Consider the following 22,509-nt stretch of genomic DNA (forward strand, 5'->3'; position numbering starts at 1 on the left):
CTAAATTGATGCTTTCTTAGCTTGTGTTATGGTTTCTTAGCTTGTATCATGGAGGGTCAAAAACATCATTACACCACCGAAGAGGTTTTATACATTCAGCAGAGTTTGAATTTTATTTCCATTAAAAAAAAAATTGTTAGCATAATTAAGTTAATCGATACACAAATAACCTTCAGAACATAAGCTTTCCAAGAAGAGGCCTTAGGATCTGATGAAGAATGTATTTGAGGTTAGTATTTTTTGTTTAAAAATATATTAAAATATTATTTTTTTTATTTTTTGAAATTTATTTTTAATATAATATATCAAAATAATCTAAGAATACAAAATAAATTGAGCAAAACAATTAAAAATAACAAAAAAAAAATCAAAATTACTAAAGCTTCAATACAAACAGGAATTTATCCTCTCCGTAGATGCAATGTTTCCCAGAACATTTTTTTCCCTCATCATACATCTACAGTTCACCTTCACCAGCTTAATGGGCATACCAAGGGAACAACAAGATGCAAGATTGTAGAGGCAAATAGCTACACCAAAGAGACATTCTTGTCAATAACACATCGATTGTTTCTAAATGTCATTTTATCCCTCTTGTTCAAACAAGTAGCTCAAGGGGAATTCAATCCCCCCCCCCCCCAATACAGGATTGCTAGGAAACACTACACATCTAGCATCAGCAATATAAGCTTCTTAAAATATTAGTCCTTTGAGAGCTGACCTTCACCAGAATACTTGAAACAAAATACACTCAGCATTGTTTCAGAATGATGATAGCAGCAATGGTCATGATGCACCCACTAGTACCCGTAAGGCCTATCACAAGGGATAATCAAAAGCAAAAACTTGAGAAACCACTTGTACAAATATGAAATTCAAAAGGAAACGCATCTAACATGTGATATCAAAAACAAAAATATCGCAGGGGCTCAAACAGAAGTATAACATCCATCATAAAGAGAGAGCATAAGATCCAATACTTCCAATAAAATCTTAAAGAGGTCTTAACTACTAAAAAGTAAGGGGAAAAAAAAGCGTTTGCTTTATCATCAAACAAAAAGAAGGCGCCTGGCAACTACTCAAAGCTTCCTAATAGCGACCAACTCCCCAGACCCGGATAACACCATCGGTATAGCCACTGAACAAGGTGCTTCCATCAGCACTCCAGTTCAAGCTTGTGCAGTAGATCTACAAAACACAGCAAAATGATGTTAATCGGGATTGCTTTCTAGTTGCAAGAAAAAACACATGCACCATTATCTTTCTCATAGTAGCATACAGGTATAAAGAGCTCAATGTGTCACCAATAATAGCATTCATGATAAGCTGCCAATTCTGAATGCACAGTTTCACTATTATCAGCTAAAGCATACAATCAAAAGAAATACTCTTTCGCAACAACCAGATCTTAAGCATCTCAGATGAACCAAATGCCCGAATGAGACACCACTCTATGGTTTACAAGTCATGAACAAACCAAGAATACGTCTTTGATGAAACATTTCCAATGTCCACAAACAAAAGACGATAACACAAAAGATTAACCATAAAAAAAACATAAACCAACTAGTGTGGCAGGTCCAATACAACTGAAAACAACAGCTTCTAGGTAGCAACTAACATTAACATGCAAACAGATTAGCACATGTAAGAATTGGAAACACTACAACAGAAAACTTCAAGCAAAACTCTTAACACGCGCAACCGCGAGAATTTGCAATTAATTATAAGAAAAGGAAACTCGAGTATATAGCACAATCTTAGATAGACAAGAAAATTATCAAATTACGATCCAGATTCAACCAATAAAACAACGTATTTTTAACCCAAAAATAAACTGAAAAATAAAACCACGAAACAACAACGGGCAAAAATAAATGCCTTACCTTCTTCTTGGTACTGACAGCAGTTGCGGTAGTACCCTCGGATTTCTCAGCTTCGGCTTTTAGATCAACCTTCAAATCATCAACAACCATCTTGCTCTCCAGATCCCAAATCTTAATGCTATTCTCTGTGGCAGCACATAACCAGTACCTATTAGGGCTAAAGCACAACGCATTAATCACTGCACCTGCATCCAAACTATAAAGCTTCTTTCCTTCAGCCAAATCCCACAACAAAATCACCCCATCTTTCCCTCCACTTGCACACAATGACCCATCTGGCGAAACAGCCACCGTGTTCACATATCCACTATGCCCTGCAAGGGTAGACCTCAGCTTGCAGTTAGTCAAATTCCAAACCTTCACTGTCTTATCCCATGAAGCAGAAACAATCGTGGGCTGCAACGTACTTGGGCTAAAACGCACACACGAAACCCAGTCGGTATGAGATTCAGCCTCTTGAATGGTATACTTGCATTCACCAAGAGTATTCCACAGCTTGATTGTCTTATCCCTTGAAGCAGAAACGATCTGTCGGTTATCAAAAGAGAAGGCAACAGACAACACATCCTTGGTGTGGCCGACGAATCGGCGAGCAGAGACACCAGTAGCCAAGTCCCAGAGGCGGAGCTCGCCGTCCCAGGAACCGGACAAAGCGAACTGACCATCGGAGGAGAGAACAACGTCTTGTACGAAGTGGGAGTGACCAGTCAAACGACGGCGAGCGACACCATAGGTTTTTTCATCTTTGGTTAAGTGCCAAAGAATGATGGACTTGTCGCGGGATGCACTGACAATCATGTCAGTGTTGTCAATTGGTGTGGCTATTGCTGTGACCTGGTCAGTGTGGGCTCTCATGGTGCCGCGAAGAATAAGGGTCTCGGTGGCCATGGCTTGGACAGAGAAGAGAGAAGCTGCTGCTGCTGTTTTCTAGGGTTTTTTTTTTTTTTTCCTTTAGGAAGAGAGGCAGCCAGGATAAGATAACTATATAGGGAGAAGAGCAAGCGGAACCAAACTAGGGTTTTGAGAATTTCGGAGATCAGCACTGGGCTATGATATGGTAAATGGGTTAATGGCTTCTGTATAGTCAGCCCAGCAAAGGCCCCACCATTTCTTAATAAAATTATTTGTATGTTTTATATTTCTATTTCTTTTCTTTGCTATCAATTTTTTGTTTCAAATTTTTACATAAAAAATTGTCAAATTTGTGTCTTTTTCTTACCTAAAATAAAAATTAAAATTGGTTTTAAAATTTTTAAAAACAATGATCATTTGGTATCATTGTTGGTTTTTGCCTTTTGTTTTCTATACTTTAGAAATTATTTTCAATTTTTTTGCTAGTGTGTGTGTATATATATATATATAATATTTTTATTCTTAAAGCTCTAGCACGAATAACATCTTAAGAGGACATTTATAAACATTAAAATTTCTACAAGTCTGACTAATAACCTGAGCTTTTTATGAGAAAAAAAAAAGATTAAATTTATTAAGTTTAGGCTTAAATTAAATTTATTGGTCTTAGCCTAAATTAAATTTATTGGGTTTGGGACCAAATTAAATTAAAAAAACCTAGTCCAAATATATTTGATAGTTCTTACTTTAATATTTTTCTAAATAAGGGTATTTTAAGTAATTTTCATATAATTTTTCTAAAATGCCTTAGATAAAGGACATTTGAGATAAATTGTATTGACATATTCATAAATAGACAACAAAGCCATCAAATCAGAAAAATAAAAAGAAAAAAAAAGCATACAAGCATAGAAGACAAGCAGAGAAGACATAAAAGAAAAGAAGAGAGAGAAACTAAAAGCCAAGTACAAATACTTGGAAGTTTTCTCAAATAAATTCAAATTAAATCAAGGAAACAAGAGATCAAAGTCATTTTCTTCAACAAATCAAGAAAGCAAGGGATCAAAGTATTTTCCTTCGTTAAATTAAGAAAGAAAATTATCAAAGTCATTTCCTTCATCAAGTTAAGATCTTACGTGGTTAATGTTTTCAGGCTCGTGTAAAAACTCTTCATCCTCATCAAATCAATTCAAGTTAAAGATCTCACACGATTAAAGTTTTTGATCTAGTGTGAGTACTCTAGATCTTAATTCAATCAAGTTAAGTCAAAGATCTCACACAGTTAAAATTTTCAAACTCATGTGAATAATCTTCAAATCAAATCAAGTTAAAGATCTCACATGGTTAAAGCTTATGGGCTCATATGAATATCCTCTCATCCAAAGCAAGATCTAGATATGATCGTTAATTAGAAGATTTGTGCATGTGAAGAGAACCTCAAAAGAGTTTTCCTTTTAGATAAAGGACATTTGAGGTAAATTGTATTGACCTATCTATAAATAGACAACAAAACCATCAAATCAGGAAAAAAAAAGCATACAAGCATAAAAGACAAGCAGAGAAGACATAAAAGAAAAGAAGAGAGAGAGAGAGAGAGAGAGACTAAAAGCCAAGTACAAATACTTGGAAGTTCTCTCAAATAAATTCAAATTAAATCAAGGAAATAAGAGATCAAAGTCATTTTCTTCAACAAATTAAGAAAGCAAGGGATCAAAGTATTTTCCTTCGTTAAATTAAGGAAGCAAAGGATCAAAGTCATTTCCTTCTTCAAGTTAAGATCTTACATGATTAATGCTTTCAGGCTCGTGTAAAAACTCTTCATCCTCATCAAATCAATTCAAGTTAAAAATCTCACATAATTAAAGCTTTCGATCTCGTGTGAGTACTTTTCATTTTAATTAAATCAAGTTAAGTCAAAGATCTCACATAGTTAAAATTTTCAAGCTCGTGTGAATAATCTTCATCAAATCAAATCAAGTTAAAGATCTCACATGGTTAAAGCTTATAGGCTCATGTGAAAATCCTCTCATCCAAACCAGGATCTTGATCTGACCGTTAATTAAAAGATTTGTGCATATGAAGAAAACCTCAAAAGAGTTTTCACCTTTTCTTATAATCAAATTCAATATTGTAATTTTGACACCATTTTTAGTTTATTTTTAATACATGAATTTTTTTTGTACAACCACCTTTCAATTTAGTCCATGGTTTCCAAAATCATGTGGTGTTGATCAATTTTACCTCAAATCATATTTTTTTTTTTAATTTCATCTCTGATTGAATCAATTGGACCTCAAGATTTGATCACTTATTACAGATTTGTCTTTGGTTTTTAAAATTATACAATTTTAAACACTTTAAAAAATAAAATGGCACTGTTCATGGAAAAAGTATAATGTGAACTTGTTTGTTAGTGTTTATGTGAGAGAAAGAATAAAAGGCTAAAAGCTGGGGAAAAAGCATCAAAAGAGAGGCATTTAATGGCATGCATGTGCGGGGGGCAACCTCTACCCTTTCCAAAATGACATCGTTGTGGTGTCTTTTTTTAAAGTGAAACAATGTCTTTTTAGTTAAAATACACTGTTTCATTTAAGTCCTTTTTCTATTTTATTTTCTTTTTAATTTTTAATTTGGTCCTTGAACTTATTATTGTTTCAATTTCAGTCAAATTCATCCTGAATTTTGATTTTTCTTTTAGTTTCATCCCTAATTAAACTTAAAGTGATCCTTTTATGTTAACGTCTTTTACACCTCAATCATTGACTTTTAAATTTATGTAATTTTGATCAAATTAACCTTAAAAGTATAATTTTCTTTCAATTAAACCCATGATTAAACTCAAATAAGTGGAATTGAAACTCATTCTTAGTTTTCTTTCAATTAAATCCTTGATTGAATTAATTGGAATTCCAAACTTTTTCATCTCCTTTATTTTGGTCCTTGGCTTGGAAAATTAGCTAGTTTTGCCTTTAATTCCAATTTTATTTAACAAGACCACAAATTGCTTATTCTTAAACCAAAAACAAAAAATGTTTTTCAAATTTCTTGAACTTTTCTGAAAGGAAAATATTAATTAGGAAAATCTAGGGGACCTAAAACTGGGTTATGACAACTGTTAGTGTTTATGCTATTATTATTCGCATAATCATCATTAAAATAAAAAAACATGAATTGGTGGAGAATACTAATCAACATCTATCTCATCATAAATGAGATCTCTAATATCACCATAATAGATGATTGTATCATGATCATGAGACTACCTCCTTTGTTGTTTTTTCTAAAATGGATTTTCAAAGCAAGTCATGAATTCATGATTACTCTCTGCACAATCTCTCATGTTCCCTTACCTTCATCAACTAATGGGTTAATTTTAGAATATATCTCTGCATTTCTTCTATAACAAGTTCTTGATTGTCTTTTTTTCGAGGGGACCTTGTTATCTAGTTCTATATGAGCATGTCATGTTTCCTGACCTCTTTCAACTATAATTATTCTAACACACAACACTAATAACCAAGAATTATTGGGCTTTAATACCAACTAATGTAGACAAAAACAACATAAGAAAGACATGAAGCATAAGCAACACAAAATTCTGCCAAATAGAATCACCACATAAAAACCTTGAATCAAAATTTTATTACTTATTATTTCTTTTCATGTAAACACAAAAAAAAAACAAAGAGAGAAGCTAAAAATGACTCCATCGTCGCTACCGATTTCTGAATTGGCAACGATACAGTTTTTCACTATCGATTTCTGAATCTGTAACACCCTCAAATTATGATATCATGAAATCTCAACCATTTCTTTACTAATATCAACTATTGAATAATATGTCTAAGATTGTGGGATTTTTTTTTTTTGAAAATTTCGGCAGAGTTTCCTTTGTTTTTTTATGTTACCAAGTTATCGACTATACTTCATTCAACCACAATACTCAAAACTTTCATTTTGATCCAACCAACCTGGATCATATCTCATCTCATCATACAATATTCTACATAACTATACTTCATTGTATTTTCTCAACCTTACATCATCAACATATAAAACATTAATTACAAACAATTATAAATTCAAAAGATTCATATTGAACTAATTATCACATTAACATGCATCCATCTTTTAAACATGCATGATTATAATTAATAAATATTTTTTTCGAGTAGTTTAATAATATTAATTCCTTACTCATACTTTTTAAATATATAAGTACCAAAAGCAAATATCTTCATGACACATACATTACAATCTACGTATAATCCAAATTACATATAAAGCAAATATATTACATCCCACAAAATAAACAGATTAGAACACAAAGCCTATATCTAATGCTCCGCATCACCTTATGAACAACCTGTATACATAACATTAATAAGAAATAAGAAAGATAACACATTAAAAATGATAAAGCTATTATGTTCACAAGTCTTCAAAATATATCAACATTAATAACCCATTTATAATTTATTAATCTTATACTTATAAGACCTCTATAACCAACACTCATTGCTTAATTTTTTTTAATTTGGTAATTTATAAATTTTATCTCAAACTCGACTAACCCTTTTAAATGGCCAATAATCAAACAAGTAATTCCATACGAATTACCCAACATCTGGCTATTCTCTATCAATAGCCAATATAACCGATAATTCCATACGAATTACCCAACATCCGGTAATTCCATATGAATTACCCAACATCCGGCTATTCTCTATGATAGCCACTCTAACCGGTAATTCCATACGAATTACCCAACATCCGGCTATTCTTTATAATAGCCAATCTAACCGGTAACTCCATACAAACCGGTAATTCCATACTATTCTATACTAACCGGTAATTCATGCTAACCAACCGGTAATTCTATATCAACCGGTAATTCCATACTAACCACCCAACATCCCCATTATAATACCAACAGTTTCTTCTTCTACTTCTTCCATATCAACATGTCATAAACAACTCATAACTAATCATGAAACTTTGAATTTTAAAGAAAGAGATGAATCACCTACTGTCTACTCGTGATGACCCAGCTCCTCCTGCCTGATGCCCTGCTCCTGAAACAACTCCTGAATAAATCAAATTGCACTACATTATTATTTCTCTTACGTGCCTAAATTTGAAGCACATAATATTTTTTTTATTTAATTGGAGTTTACATCAAAATTTTCATTCATTTATCACCTCATTTTCAACATATAGTTTTAATCAATTTTCTTCTTTTAATTCACTTAAAGAATTCTCCCATGAACTATTCCACCATTTATTTATTTCTTCTTTTCACATTCTCATGATGTTTCTTCACTTGTTCATCTTTTGAATACTTCACATAAGATAAAGAATATCATTTCTCAAACATAAAACAATCAAAACTTCATCCCTATATTTCCTCATCCTTAATTACAAGTTCTTTTCTTCAAAATTATTCAATTTCTTCCTTAATTGCTACTTACATTCACTATTTCTATACTATTCTACCTCAATTCCATCATGTTTACTACTTTTCTCAAAACCCCCAAATTCTCATAAGAACCCTAATTTAACAAAAATCAAGAATATAAGAAATTAAATCAAATTTAACTGTCATTGTTTGATAACTTACTCAAATAAACCCAAAAACACTTCATTCAAGTAAGAATCTAAATTTTTCATGCTTACCAAGCTAAGTTCTCCCAACTTTTCTTCTCCTCCTAATGTGGCCAGCCCTCCTCACCTTTCTTATGTCTTCCTTCACTTGATTCTTCCTTAATTTAATGTTCTAAGTCTTTCAATCTTACAAGTTTCAAAGCTCTCTCTTACTTTTTCTTGTTTTTCTCTTGATTTCTCACGTTCTTCTCTTATTGTTTTTTTCTTTCCACTTTTGTTACTGCCCAGTCGGCAGTTCATAATAGAAAAGGGGCTGCCTTGTTTTAGTTTTAATGGCAGATTACCATTTTACTCCTAATGAGCCTTTTTGCTTCCATTTGACGGTCCTTATTCTTTGCTAGCACTACCGAGCTCTGTTCATCCTAAAATGTTAACCAGATTTTATTCAATATATTTTAAGGTTCCTCATAAAATTTCAGCTCAATTTGATGGCCGGATTTAAAATTAGACCCAATAACGTAAGACTAGTCAAATTGTGATTTTTCATCAAATTTTCTGAATTTCTCTAAAAAATCTGAAATTTTAACCAAAGCTAAGGCATCATATTAGAAGGCTCCATGCAAAATTTTAGAATTTTCTGATTACCCGATCGAGAGTTATGAATTTTTTTCCTTTTGTTTTACATGAAACTAGTCAATTTATAATTTTTCACCTAGAGGTTTTACAGAATCGGCAGAGCCACAGTTTTTCATTGCTGATTTTTGAATCAACAGCGACACAGTTTTTGCTGCTGATTTCTGAATCGACATCAACATTATAAAACCCAACAAAAAATTAATGTTGGACTGACCTATTTTAGGAAAGAATTAGAATATGAACCAGCTTAGGATAATTCAAGAGAGAGATAGGAACCAAAGATATCCAGCACCCAAACACCCCCTTATCATTTAAAATGGGGTATAAATGCAAGAAGAGAGGGGGTGACTTTTCCTCTTCCCTAAATGGGCGGCCAAAAACCATAGACTACAATAATCTCCCTTTTTCCTAAAGCAAAACTAGCCAATTGCATGTAGCATACCCTCTCATTCTTTCCAAAGAGAAGACCCCCAACCCAGCTGCATGCATCCTTTTTAAACCCTGGAGAGGAAATGAGAGTTAAAGAGTATCAAAAAATGACTGAAACTATAACAAGAGAGGGTGTTTAACAGGCCGGTTGGTGCAGCTAGAGAATCTTATGCAAGCATGTCCTATTTTGTTATTTTTTTTTAGCTGTAATCATTTTAGCACACTAACAACTAAGAATTGTTCGGCTCTAGTACAAACAACCACAAAAAAAAACATAAGAAAGATAAAAAACATGAGCAACATAAAATTTTGTTGAGTAGAATCACCATACAAAAACTCTAATTCAAAATTTTAATACTTAATATTTTTTTAAGTAGTTTGATGAAATACAAGTTAACAATTTTATTTATACCACTCCTAAGTCTATTATGAAGAGAAAAAAAAACTATAGATTTATTGTAGGGTTCCTAAACTAAATAGAAAAAAATAAAATTAACAATCATAATATTTAATTTTTCTAAATTAAATAGAAATAAAATAACTAGGAAAACAAATAATTTTATTTTCATAATAAGTTCTCATACATTACTTAACTCATATGAGCAAATCGTTCGTAACCTTTAAAATTAACAAAAAGCTAAAGCTGATAGTGATATTATTATGCTTCAAGACATAGTTTACTATTTATTTCAATAGTGTAATTACTATATTACCTCTTGATCATTTTCTCTTTTACTTTTGCTTCGGGTGTAGGATGGTCTTTTCCTCATGACGTGTATGTCTTTTGGGAATTGAGTAAAGTAATTTTGATAATTGCATTTTTTAATGCATAGTACAATAGCGAATGTAACCCTAGAATATAATAATTCAATATTTTCTGTAGAATAGAGTTTTTGTATTTTCATGTTTAGTCGAACAGTGGAATGACGACATTACTCATGCCATTCCAATTTTTTAGCCCTGCATTCAAGGGTTTTTTAGTAATTTTCTTATGGCCTATTTGTGATTGTTAATTGATCTTGGGGGTATTTTTGATTTTGTGCAATTAAAAAAAACAAAAAAGTTGCTGGTGTGTGCAAAATACTCGCTAGCGTGTTAGCTGCTCCACCGACTTTAGGCGGCACATATAGTTGACTCTGGTGGTTTTACTAGAACTTCTAATGCATTATTGAACTTCTCTCGGTGTCCTCTTCCTCCTTAGATTACGTGTGTATGGTGGTTCGATGCAGTTTGGCTAAAAATGGCTTTTTTTCCTTTTTTTTTTCTTTTGTTTTTTCTTAGATTTGTGTGTAGGCCATGCAGAAAAACAAACCAGCCCTTCAATTGTTTTTTTTATTTTGATTTCGTCCCTCTTCTCTTATTTGCAATTTTTGTATTTACATTGGTTATTTCTAATTGGATTTTAATTTCATTTGAGTTTTATGTCAGATTTAGTTATAATTTTTTTAATTGCTATTTTTTTTTGTTTTGCATGGTTTTTTTATTGATTTTTTTCAATTTCATCCCTTAATGTCAAATTTAGATTTGATTTTTTGTTTTCAAATTTCATTTTTCTTTGGTTTTTTCTTGTCAGATTTTAAGCCCATTTTGTTTTGCTACTCCTTTTTTTTTGCAAGTTTTTTTATTAGTAATTTTTTTAATGTTTTCATCTTTCAAAATTAAATTGGATGACATCTATGCTTTTTAATTGAACTCGGATCTATTATCTAACAAGTTGCATGTTTTTTTAGATTAAATGAGGTTTAAGAGGTTCGCCTAAGATTGCTTTTGTTTTTTATCTTTTTTTTAAGCTCATGTTTTTTTTTAAAGTTTGATTTCTTTTATTTTGGTTTTTCTTCGGTTAGATTAGCATTGAGTTGTTTGATAATTCAGATAGGTTTGAGTGTGGTTTTTTCTATCTTTTTTCTCATTGCTTTTTTGGTTAATTGATTTATTGTTATCATGTTTTTTTTCATATTATTTAAAATGTCATTTTAACCAATAACTCTGGACTTGAATTTTTTATACATCTTATTTTTTTTACATAAAAAAATTATTGTTCGATCTATAATGGATCGCTAGCAACATGATTAGTATTTAGAGATGTATGCAAACCTAATATGATAATTCATTTTTAGTATATGTTGGTAATGAGGTGGGAGTATTCTTAAAAAAGGTAGTTTTTAAATGAAACTACACTAATTGATGTATTTTATAGATATTTTTTTAATGATTTTGATATAAAAATATTTTTTAAAATATTAATATTAAATGAATAAAGCCTAAATAATCTTTGGCCAGTTTAGATTTAGACCCTTGATTTGTAATTTCTAGTTTGACCAATTGACCTTCCTTGAACTTTTCTTTAAATGAATCCTTTTGTTATTTTTTTGGGATGGTTGTAAGATAACAGATTTGGACACTTGAAAGTCACACGACTTAAATAATTAAAAAATCACATAAAAATAAGTGAAATCAAATATAAACACGATTTAAAATTTTTATAGAAAATTAAGAAAAAAAATTTAATATGACATATAAAAAAATTGGAACAACATCTATTAAAAACCATGTTATTTAATGTGATGATAATTTTTCTGGAATAATAAGAAAATAATTTTTTATAAATACTATGAAAATTAATCATGTTTTTTTATTTTTGAAATCAATGTTTTTTTGGATTTATTTGATCATTTTTTTTTTTAATCTGAAAATAACAAGGAGTCACATTACTTTCTTCCTATGTCATGTATGCGTGTTAAAAAGTTTCTATCCTAGATGGTATACATACAATAAAAATCAACAGAAGGACCTAATTCAAAAAATAAAACAGTTCAGGAATGATTAAACTCAATATTGAAAGTTAAGGGACTAATTTTAAATCTTTCAAAAGATCAAGGATGATAGAATTATTAGGCTTATACAATACAACAGCTTTGACTCAATTTTCATAAAACTCCTAGTTAAGGCATAGAAAGCCAAAAGAAAAGAACATCTGTGAGTGTTTGATCCTGGAAATAGCAAAAAAGAGTACAAAACATAACTCAAAAGTATTACTTCCAATCCCGGTGCCTCAACAACCATCTTTATGGTGTTTGCTGTTGGTAGCTATTGTAATAAAAATGATTTATTGATACTCTTTTTTTCCCCTCTCTTTCCATCACTACAAACTCATACTCTTAGATAAGAGCATAACCTTTTACTTTGCCTAAAGGCAGGTTATCATTAGCCAGCCTGCGACTGACGCTATAACTGATGGGTTTGAATGGTTTATGGACTTAGAGATGGGCTCTTGGTTGTTTGCATAGCAACATAGTATTCAAAAATGCTTTCTTTAAGGTTGGTTTCTGTGTTTAATCTTCTGGTTTTATGCTAACTTGCTCTTTTATTGCTTTAATTATCTTTTTCTTCAAATGGGTTCTCATATCTATCAATCTTTATGTGGGAGTTCTGGCTATGTTATTGTTTTTGTGCCTTTACTTGTTTTTTTTTTATTATTATTCTGGGTGTGCGTCTTTTTCTTTTTTTCGTCCATAATCTTTGCTAGAATAACTGTTTCGCTCTTTCGGAAATGTTTCTTAGGAATTTTTGGAGAAGGCATAGGAGTAAAATTCTTATTACAGCAGGTGTTTTAGGAAGTGGGTATTTTCTATATAGACTATACAATGCTCACGAACAGAGGCTCGCTGATATGGAAAGAGAACTTGCTCGCCAACGGGCAAATGATGAACTCATCAAGGCCCAGTTAAGAGAAATTGAATACGGTGTTCTCCCCCACCCCCCCTCTTATTAGTGTTCTGTTGATCCTTATGCTTTACCTTATGACTTGTATTGATAGATTGCAAGCCCATTTCGAGAATGTGCAATTAATAGCTGATACAACATTGCCTCATGCAATGCAATATTTAAGAAGTAGGATAGCGGAAGAGTTGGACCTTTCTCAGCTCACTGAAAGGCTACAGAAAGGGAAGGGTAAGCCATACACGCTTACCTCTTCAGAGAAACTTGAACTGTGGGACAGACTCAAAATCCTAAGTACGCCGCTACTTATTCTCTCTGCCTGTTCACGTTGCATATGATATATAACGTCTTAGTTTTTCTTTTTTCTTTTACTGCATTTCTATAAGTTACATTTTAGTGTATGTTTTTCACGGGTGTGGTTCCTCCAGGTTTCACACAAATGGTGGTGTCGCTGTGGGCTGTGACAATACTTAGCTTATATATCAAAGTTCAAGTAAATATTCTAGGAAGACATTTGTATATTGATACTGCACGTGGCCTTGGAAGCTCACTTTTACTTGTAAGATCCATTCTGTCTCTGTTCCCATGTTTAAGATTCATGCTCATACACAACCATCATTTGTCCGAACTTTTAATGTTTCTTCAAGCAACTTTTGTTAAACTTCATTTGCATGTCAGTCGTGCTATCAGATAGCTGTTCTCTGGTTAGTTAGTCCAATGCATTTGACTTTTGTGCTGAAAATCGCTGAGATTCCCTCTAATTGTTATTTGGTTACAGATTGCTATTAGCATGTCAATTAAGCAAATATGTTCTGAGCTGATTAATCATAGGGGTTTCTTCAAAGAGCAATTTAGTCCGAGAATGAAGTTTACATTCTGTAACCAACCAAAATACTGTTCCGTTCCTTAATGTTCATCTTTATTATTTGTGTTGTTAAGCTGCATTGACTTAGTTGGACTGTGAAAAGGTTTGTACTCTCAGATCATGAACTAATCCAAAAAGCAGAATTGGGGATCTGTAGATCCGTATTTAGATGTCAGTTGTCACCACAGTTGAATTATTGAATGCTTGTTGTGTTGAGCGTGGAGACAAATCACCCACAAACCAGCTGGTTAGGCACCTAAAGTAAGCTGGATAATGTGCTGAAAACAGGCTGGAATAATGGCTGGTTTGTCTGCCATTGTTGCAGGAGCAGTGGCTGAAAATGGGGATGTCCTCCCCCCCACCCACATTTTCATCTATAAATAGATGCATGGGCAAGCAGAGAAATAAGTAGCAAGACATGTAGTAGAAGGAGATGCCTTAGTGGGTAGCAGCAGCTGCAGCTGCAGTTGTGCAGCAGAGAGATAGAGAGAACTGGGAGTTGAGATGAGGTGTCCTTTCTCCTCCAGATTGCAATTTTCCCTCTATATAATGAAATGAGTTGCTCCGTGGATGTAGACAGTTACTGAACCATGTTAAAATGTTGTGTTTTGAGCCTGGGCATTAATCACAGATCCTAACACATTGTTTTTCTCTTATGCTTCTTGATTATGTTCATGAAGGCATTTGGGTCAGTCTAGACTTTAGGCTTATGTAGAGTATTCTGGTTTCATATAGAAAGAGCCGTATAGTACAGCATATTATGACACTTAGAGGCTGTTTGTTTTTGCATTTAAAATTGCGTATAGCTTGAAAAAGCATGAATTTGATGCTTTTTTAGTATTTTCCAATGGTTTTGATGTGCTGATATCAAAAATAAAAACAAATCTGAAAAAAAAAAATCATTTTGATCATTTTCAAGTGAAAAACACTTTTGAAAAGCACCTTGCACCTTAATACCAAACACACACTTAATGTTTTAAGACTGAAGTTGTTTAACTAAGTACATATCTAGATTCTTGATGTTCTGTAGAATGGAGATCTGAAGTCATTCATTAAGAGCTCACTTCTGGAGAGTTTACAATAGCTGGCCTATGGGAACTGATTATCTACCGAGATAGTCCAGGATTTTGCTAAATTGAATTGTTGATGAAGACAGGTTTTACTTATGACATCCTCCACTATGGCCGGGGAGGTGGGAGGCGTTCAGAGGAGCACATTTATTATTATCATCTGATGCACATAGTAGTTAAATGTTTTCTTCTCGAGAAACTGGGATAAGAATAAATAATGTTTTAAAATTGTAATTCATGAATAGACTGCATTAATGTGCTGAAAAGAAATGGTTGGTTTCTGGATGGTTGTTTTGATGGAGGTCTATATTTGTAATTTTGGAGCTGGGACAGCTGTTGAATAACGCCTTTTATCTCTGGTATAGGAATGATGTGATCACTATTTGAGACCCCCATTCAACTCCTATACGTATTATATGGCTTTAGAGGTCAATGTTCTTTGTTTTTACTGAAGGTTTCAATCCTTGAGGCATCTTCCATATAAGAAATGTAAGTCTGGTGTTTAGTTTTCCCTACTGTGAGCCCCTTTATGAATTCCCTTCACATACATTGTGAAACTGTGTGTCAGCAATTGTATCGGCAGGCAGGAGAATGTTTCTGCATGTGTGATGCTGGATAGCGCTGAAAAATGAGGTATGTGATGTCCGGCTTTGGAAGGCTGTTGGGATGCGATGATAAAATGAAGGTGTAACTCCTGGCTTTGGAGGCTGTGAGGAGGGGTAAGAATTTATGCATAGAGGAAATAGGAGAGAGAGTTCTTGGGGAGGAAGAGAGAGGTGATAATTTGTTTGGTAGAGCTCCAGCACTCAATTCATAGTCTCTTTTTTTAAAAAATAAAAAATAAAAAATCCCCCTCCCTTGTATCTATATATACTTAATTTCTCACGAGGTAAAGAACATACCTGTTTGCAAGCTATTCCTAAGCAACTCATAAGGTAGTAGCTACTAGCTACTTGTTAGCTGTACAAGTGACTGTATATTTCTGGGTCTTTGCTGGGTTTCATGAGTTAAGTCTGCCTACAATATAATATATACTCTGATTATTTCTTAATATTTTGTCCAATGGCATGGGATCTGTCAGGAGACTTGCCATAAACATTGGTGGTATTGGTCCTGAGCTTAATGGATAAATTGTTAATAATGCGTGTTGGGTCCTTTTGCTAGGCTCCAGTAGGGATGGGAGATTGTAAAATCTTGTGTCATTTCTACTATGTTTGCCATGCATCAAAGCATTTGGATGGAAAAGAACTCAAGAACATTTGATGAATGTTCTCTTTTGAGGAATTACTTTGGGATGGAATTGTTTCCTGGCCTCTCTTTATGGACTTGAGCTTTTGGAGGTTTTTAGAGGAGTCTCCTCAATTGTGGCATCAGGATTGATGTGCTATAGTGCTTTGTCTTTGTCCTTCTTTCTTCTTTTTTCCTTTTACTTTGTAGAGAATATCTTGTTATACTTGTGTTTGCATTCCACCTCTTCCAATTCAAATGAACAAGAACAGGTATTCAATAGTTGACTTGGTATCTTAGATGCAGATGTTTGTTTGAGGTCATTGGCTTGAAGGCATAAAATTAAAATATCTCTTGAGCTAAAGTTTTTACCGATAGTCCTAATTCCTCCTCCTTTGGCTGCTTGTGCAACAATGCATCTAAATGGAAAAGATTATAGGTGATTAGAGAAGCAATGATAATAAAACATGTCTTGTGGTTCTGTTTCTTTCAAGGTTTAATGATTTTGCCCCTAATGAGTCCTCTGCTTGTCAGTAAGTGAGAATGCTGAATTTAGGATGGTTGAACTGACTTTTTCTGAGTGCTCTGATGTACATGCTGCTTAGGGTGTATACATTATAGTTGTGGCATACCTTTTTTGTGGCATCTTTTTCTTCTTATCAGTACCGTCATCTTTATGCTACCTCAACCTGAGCAACGCCAAAATGGAGACGCATTTTCAGTTATTCAGCCATCAATGGAAGTGCATTATAGTATTCATCAAAAAGATTGGCGTGATGATATGGAGAGCCAGCAATTTATATAGACCTGCTAAACTTATCACTCTGCAATTTTGATGTAAACATTTGTTTTTGGTCGTTGTCCCTTCATATCTTTGGATTTTTATGATATTTTATATTCCTGTTCAAATTAACCTTTATCACCCAGTTAGGTATTTGATGGGTATTGTGGTTGGTTAATACTTTGAAAACACTATAATACACTCTTGGTAGACCATATGCTCATGCCTTCTGTATTTTTAATGCTGCTTCTGGATGTTCTAAAGTGTCTTGTCATTTTTCTTAAGTTAATCCACTTCATTCATTTCACACAGGAGAATGTCGATCTCATTGATAGGGATGACCAGCAAAATTTTTTGGCGAGTGCTGATTTTCTTGCTAATAATGGCCTGCTGGCATTGATTTCAAATATCCAGGCTGTGGTAACAGAAGTTATTGAGGAGTAAGTGTTTCCATATTGTTTGAAAAATGGCATGTATGTTAAGTAATATTCTACTTAAATCAAGAAGTTGCATTGCATAGATTAAAATAATGGAGCAACATCATATGCAGAAAATTCTGAGTGGATAGTGATGTGTGTTTGCCTCTGTTGATTTGTCTTCACTTTTCAAAATAAACATGCAAAAGTCAGAAATTTAACTGAAAATCTTTCAACTAAATTTGAAACTTGGAACTCCATGATTTTCTCAGTCAATCCAGAATGAATCTGGACTATGTTGACTTTGTTCACACTTCATTGACTGCATGAAGAAGTTCACATCATCAGAGACTCCTTTAGGCACATGAGAACAACTCCCAAGCAAATGGGTAGGGGCTCATTAGAATCTCTCATTAAATGAAATCTGTTACAGTAACATCTGCCATAGTGAACAAAAAGCTAATTTTAATGAAAAATGCAAACATGAAGCATCTTTTAGACGGAATGTCTAATGTTTTGACCATTGGACGGTCGCTTAAATTGCTTATAACCGTAATCCGTGCAGAAAGAAGTTGATTGATTTGTTCAACACCACATCTTTTTACGAAACTGTCATGCAAATACTTGACAAGTTTATGAGCTTGGGAAGTCTACATCAATGGATAGATTACTTAATGCCTGAAGATAGTGGGCACTACAAACTAGGCACAAGCTCCAGCATTGACGACACGGTCCTTCCTAATAGCACAAATTTTGATCAGCTTATGGTGGAGGCACGAACAGTGCTATCAAGGTATCTTTCTGTTCTAGAGAGCAAAAAAAAGGGACTTATTATGTTTCAGGCAAAAAATATAGTTATTTTTACTCATTTAATTTACACATGGGTGGAAAATTAGTTACATGATTACATTGCTTGGAAGTGCAAACGTCAAGGACTTTTTTGTATTGGTCGACTCAAACTGCTTAGGAATTCCCTTACGAGCAGAGGCTGTAATATTCAATCTCTCAATTGAGATGGATTGAACACCCCCAACCCTTCCTTAGCCAGTAAGCATCCCTGGGCAAGAAATCAGAGATGTAGCTGGCCAAATAGAGAACCAAGCTGAGTTCCTGAATATCCAATCGAGCTTCTCAAGAATAGTACTCCTACTATGCTGACTATTATGCCAAGTGAATCACAACCCTGAATAAAAAACTTTAACCAGCTACACATCCTGCACATAACAACCAAAAGTATCTATGTATCCATGCCAAGAAAGATCACCCCTCTATTTGTCCATAGAGCTCATAATCGCATTAAAGTCACCCAAGATGAGCCAGGATTTAGACTGAAATGCAAGAGCTTGTTGTCTCAAGTAGTCCTAAAGATCTTGACGTCTAGTAGGAGTATTGAGACCATACACACAGGTGACCGCAAAGCTGCACTTATCAACCAAGCTAAGGACCTCACATGTGAACTTCTCTAGGTCCCATCCAATAAGAATACTACACTTGATAGCATCCAAGACATTTGACATAAATTGCATAGAAGAGGGATTATTAATTGCAGACTCAACTACCCCCATCTGATTAGAGGCAACTCTAGTCTCGAACAAACCGATAAAACTCAATTTGTGCTTGTTAATCCAAGCCTTTACTGCTATATGTTTTGATGGGCCATTAAGACCCCAAATGTTTCAACTTCCTAGCTCTTTTCCATAATTGAGTGCACATCATCCTCACCTTTGAACTGGAAAATTATGAAGCCTTGTTGGGTTGTCATGATACTGTCAAGGCCAAAGTCTTTCCGAACTCGGCAATAGTATTTACCGCATGGTAAGACATCACATAACCCAAAAAAATTCCAACCGAACAACGGTTCCATTGTGATGTGCTCTCATCAACAACATGGTTTGAAATTTTCAAAATTATGCCTGTATCTTGCCTCAGGAATGAAGCAATCTTAGCTCGGGTTGTAGAATTTAACACTTTCAACCTATCAACCCAAGAGCTTCTTGGCTGGTTAGAGGTATATAAACAAGGGGGAAGAAAGATTTTGACTTGACTGATCTTCAGATTGAGAAGAAAGCCAGTTTGTGGTAGGGGGGGTTATGGTGGTGGTGGTTTTTCGTTTCGTGATGGAGTTTTGGGTGGTGGTGGGGTGGGTTTTTTGTGTGGGGCAAGGTGGGTTTCAATTTAGGGTTGGTTTGGGGAGGTCGTGGGGTGGTGTTTGGGGGATTTTTAGTCTTGTCGATGTCCGTGTTGGTGTTGAAACGAACAACATATCTGAAAATTAGCAAAATCTAACGGTGGTCAGAGAAGTTATGGCTCCGATAGCACCGTCCTCTCTTTAAAAAATTTTGAATTTTGGATTTTAGAGAACTTCTCTTGCCTTTAATGGTCATATCCTCTCTGTAGTCCAGACCTGCAACCTTTATGGGATCCAGTTCCTTTCCATCCCTAGATCAATTCTCCAAATCATTATGTCTGAAAAGGTCATTTTTTAGGGAGATTCTCGATTGATTCAGCTTGAAAGACTCTCTAGGACAAGGTTGTCAAAAACCTTTTTTTAACACAACACAGAATATACAATATAAACTCATATCGTAAACTCGAATCGTAAAATCGTAAAATTAGTAAAATATTTAACAAATTGTATATTGACAATTCCATTCAAGTAATAAATAATAATATAACACAATTAAATTAAAAGTGAAATAAACAATACAAATGTTCAAACATCTTAAAATACATAATTCAAATAAAAATCCATACATGGTTTAAATAACTTAAAAATACAATATAATACAATTATGTCCATATAATTTCATTAACTAAAAATTAATTCTTACCAAATCTTCTCGAAGACCAAAGTCAGGTGAAATTCAGATATAATATTCAGGTGAAAAAACCAATCATGACCAAATTCCTTAGGCTATAATTAAAGAGGAGAGTGAGAGGGGCAGAGATGGAGTAACCTCTCCAGCACCATGCAAGCGACTTGTCAAGAGGGTGGTTAAGAAGGCTCATAGGGGCTCTATGACCTTTTTCCAAGTTTTCCTCTCTCATACAAGACGAATATTTGGCAATGTCACTTGCATCTTTCTTACAATTATTTTACAAGCACACCAAATACAACAAAGGATGGCATGATTGAGCTACAGTCTTCTTTTAATCCCTTATGCACGCACGCATATAGATCTACGATCTCTTCGATGCAATTACTTGTTGTGATTAAATAGGAACATATAGATCTATAATCTTTACTGCGGTTGCAGATACCGGTAGTTGAAAACAGAAGAGAAAATCACATGACATACCTTTTCAGCTGATCTGAAGCGAGAAGGCCAAGACAATATGTCTGAATCTCAAATGATGGGAGTTATTGCTCTTCTCTTCGACTTCGTCTCTCAGTTTTTAGCAGCGGCGGCAGCTTTGAAATTCATGCAAGGCAATGGGGTTGAGAATTTGAGATTTGAGCAAAGGGGAAAGGGGAGATTGGGGGGTGGGGACTGTGGGTGGAGTGTCGGGGGACTCAGGGACAAGGACTCATGGAGTGACTCGTTCGGTTAGCAAATTTTTTAACTTTGGTCAAACTCGTGAAATCAGTCTGGCTTTGCTGGTTTACCGAATTTGATTAATTTCGAGTTTTTAACCCGATTTCACACATTATATACATGTCGCCTCGTCAAATTATATAATTTTACGAGTCAAATCGTGATTTTGACAACATTGTTCCAGGATACCAGACCCAAAGATACTATGCACCATTTACCCTGGTTCTCGGGCCATATCCCAAGGCATTCCCTCATCCTTTGGCTTGCTTCTTTAGGTCGGCTTCATACTATGGATGTCCTTTCTCATTATCCTATAGCCTAATCTTGTGTCATGACATGGGAAAGAATTGAAATAACCCCCGAGCTCTCCGATCCTTTCATTTTTGCTGCAAATACCTCCGAAGTTCCCCTCCCCTGCGTCATTTCCCTATTTTCCTTCCCTCCTTTTTTGTTGGTGGCTCCCTGCTTGCATGGACCTGTGCTTGCTGCTCTGGGATTTCAGTATCTGGAGATTCTTTCCCTCTTTCCAGTTGTCTTTTAACATGACAACATTAAAGAGCTTGTTGTTATCCACCTTGAAATAATTTTTCATTACATGCCTTCAATGTTTTTGTGCTTGGCTTGCCTGGTAGCAGTTGAAAACTGAGATATTGAAAATTAATAAAACTAACTCTATTTGGGCTCCTTTAAAATAGAATTTGTTGTTTTTCCCCTTGCAGTGCTGAATTTGGTAAAATCATGGGAATATCTTTGAAAGTGGCAGTGGATGCACTGGTGGAGGATATGGAAGCTCAGTGTCAGTCCACTGGGGCAAGTCTAACATCGGGGATGCCACTGGCAAAACTTCTATCACGAGTTATGCAGATAGTACCATCGTTACTCCGTGAAGCAAGCCAAAACCAGTTTATCAAAATCATCCGGACTGTACCAGAAGTTGAACTGTTCTTCACTCTCCTCTATGCAAACAACCTTGTAGACTAGTGAGCATGATTGTATCCTAATCCATGTCCCTTTTTTTTGAGTTTTGGCTTTCATACAAGGGGTGCCGGCGCTAAAATTTGCATGGTACCAGGCTTGGGGTCTGCAAATGTGAACTGCTTGAAAGGATTCAAAAGAGAGTCAAAAGATATTTCATTGAAATTGTAATTCTTTATTAACTCTTAATATCTTCATTGAGTGCATTACCATTGTCATATGTCATTTACTTCGGGACGGATGCTGTCTTTTTGTGCTGTTAAATCTGGAAAAATGACAGAAGTAGAAAGTCTCCAACTATGCATGAAGCACAAGAGTGTTTTGTCCCTGTCCGGCATGTCTTTGAAGAGATTTCATTTCGGTTGTGCGACTTTCTTGTTCCATCTCCTGGTGGGCCTGCTATTTTTTTTGTTGTAAAGATGCTTGAAGGGAACCTGCTCTTACCATATCTGATGAGGCGCTTCCTTTTTCAAAGTGGCTGCCATCCCAATAATTTTTTTTTAGATTAGTGT

General features: G+C 34.3%; 2 protein-coding genes across 4 annotated transcripts; one reads left to right on the top strand and one right to left on the bottom strand.

Annotated features, from left to right (window-relative positions):
• Positions 1–921: 921 nt before the first annotated feature.
• LOC133678552 (small ribosomal subunit protein RACK1) lies at positions 922–2,930 on the bottom strand. Its single transcript, XM_062100901.1, has 2 exons — positions 1,887–2,930; positions 922–1,188 (listed from the first exon to the last, which is right to left on the bottom strand). The coding sequence occupies exons 1-2, from the start codon at positions 2,772–2,774 to the stop codon at positions 1,090–1,092; spliced, it is 987 nt and encodes a 328-aa protein (XP_061956885.1). The 5' UTR covers positions 2,775–2,930; the 3' UTR covers positions 922–1,089.
• A 9,427-nt stretch (positions 2,931–12,357) lies between these two features.
• On the top strand, positions 12,358–22,203 carry LOC133678947 (peroxisome biogenesis protein 3-1-like). 3 transcript variants are annotated; one of them, XM_062101471.1, is made up of 7 exons: positions 12,358–12,725; positions 12,969–13,130; positions 13,225–13,421; positions 13,556–13,686; positions 17,383–17,510; positions 18,052–18,279; positions 21,742–22,203. In XM_062101471.1, exons 1-7 carry the CDS (start codon positions 12,712–12,714, stop codon positions 22,001–22,003), a joined length of 1,122 nt encoding a protein of 373 aa, XP_061957455.1. In that variant the 5' UTR covers positions 12,358–12,711; the 3' UTR covers positions 22,004–22,203. The 3 variants fall into 3 exon arrangements, with proteins under 3 accessions (XP_061957455.1, XP_061957456.1, XP_061957457.1); XM_062101472.1 differs by having other exon boundaries at positions 13,013–13,130; XM_062101473.1 differs by lacking the exon at positions 18,052–18,279.
• Positions 22,204–22,509: the final 306 nt, after the last annotated feature.

This window comes from Populus nigra, chromosome 18, assembly GCF_951802175.1.
Source record: "Populus nigra chromosome 18, ddPopNigr1.1, whole genome shotgun sequence".
Lineage (NCBI taxonomy): Eukaryota > Viridiplantae > Streptophyta > Magnoliopsida > Malpighiales > Salicaceae > Populus > Populus nigra.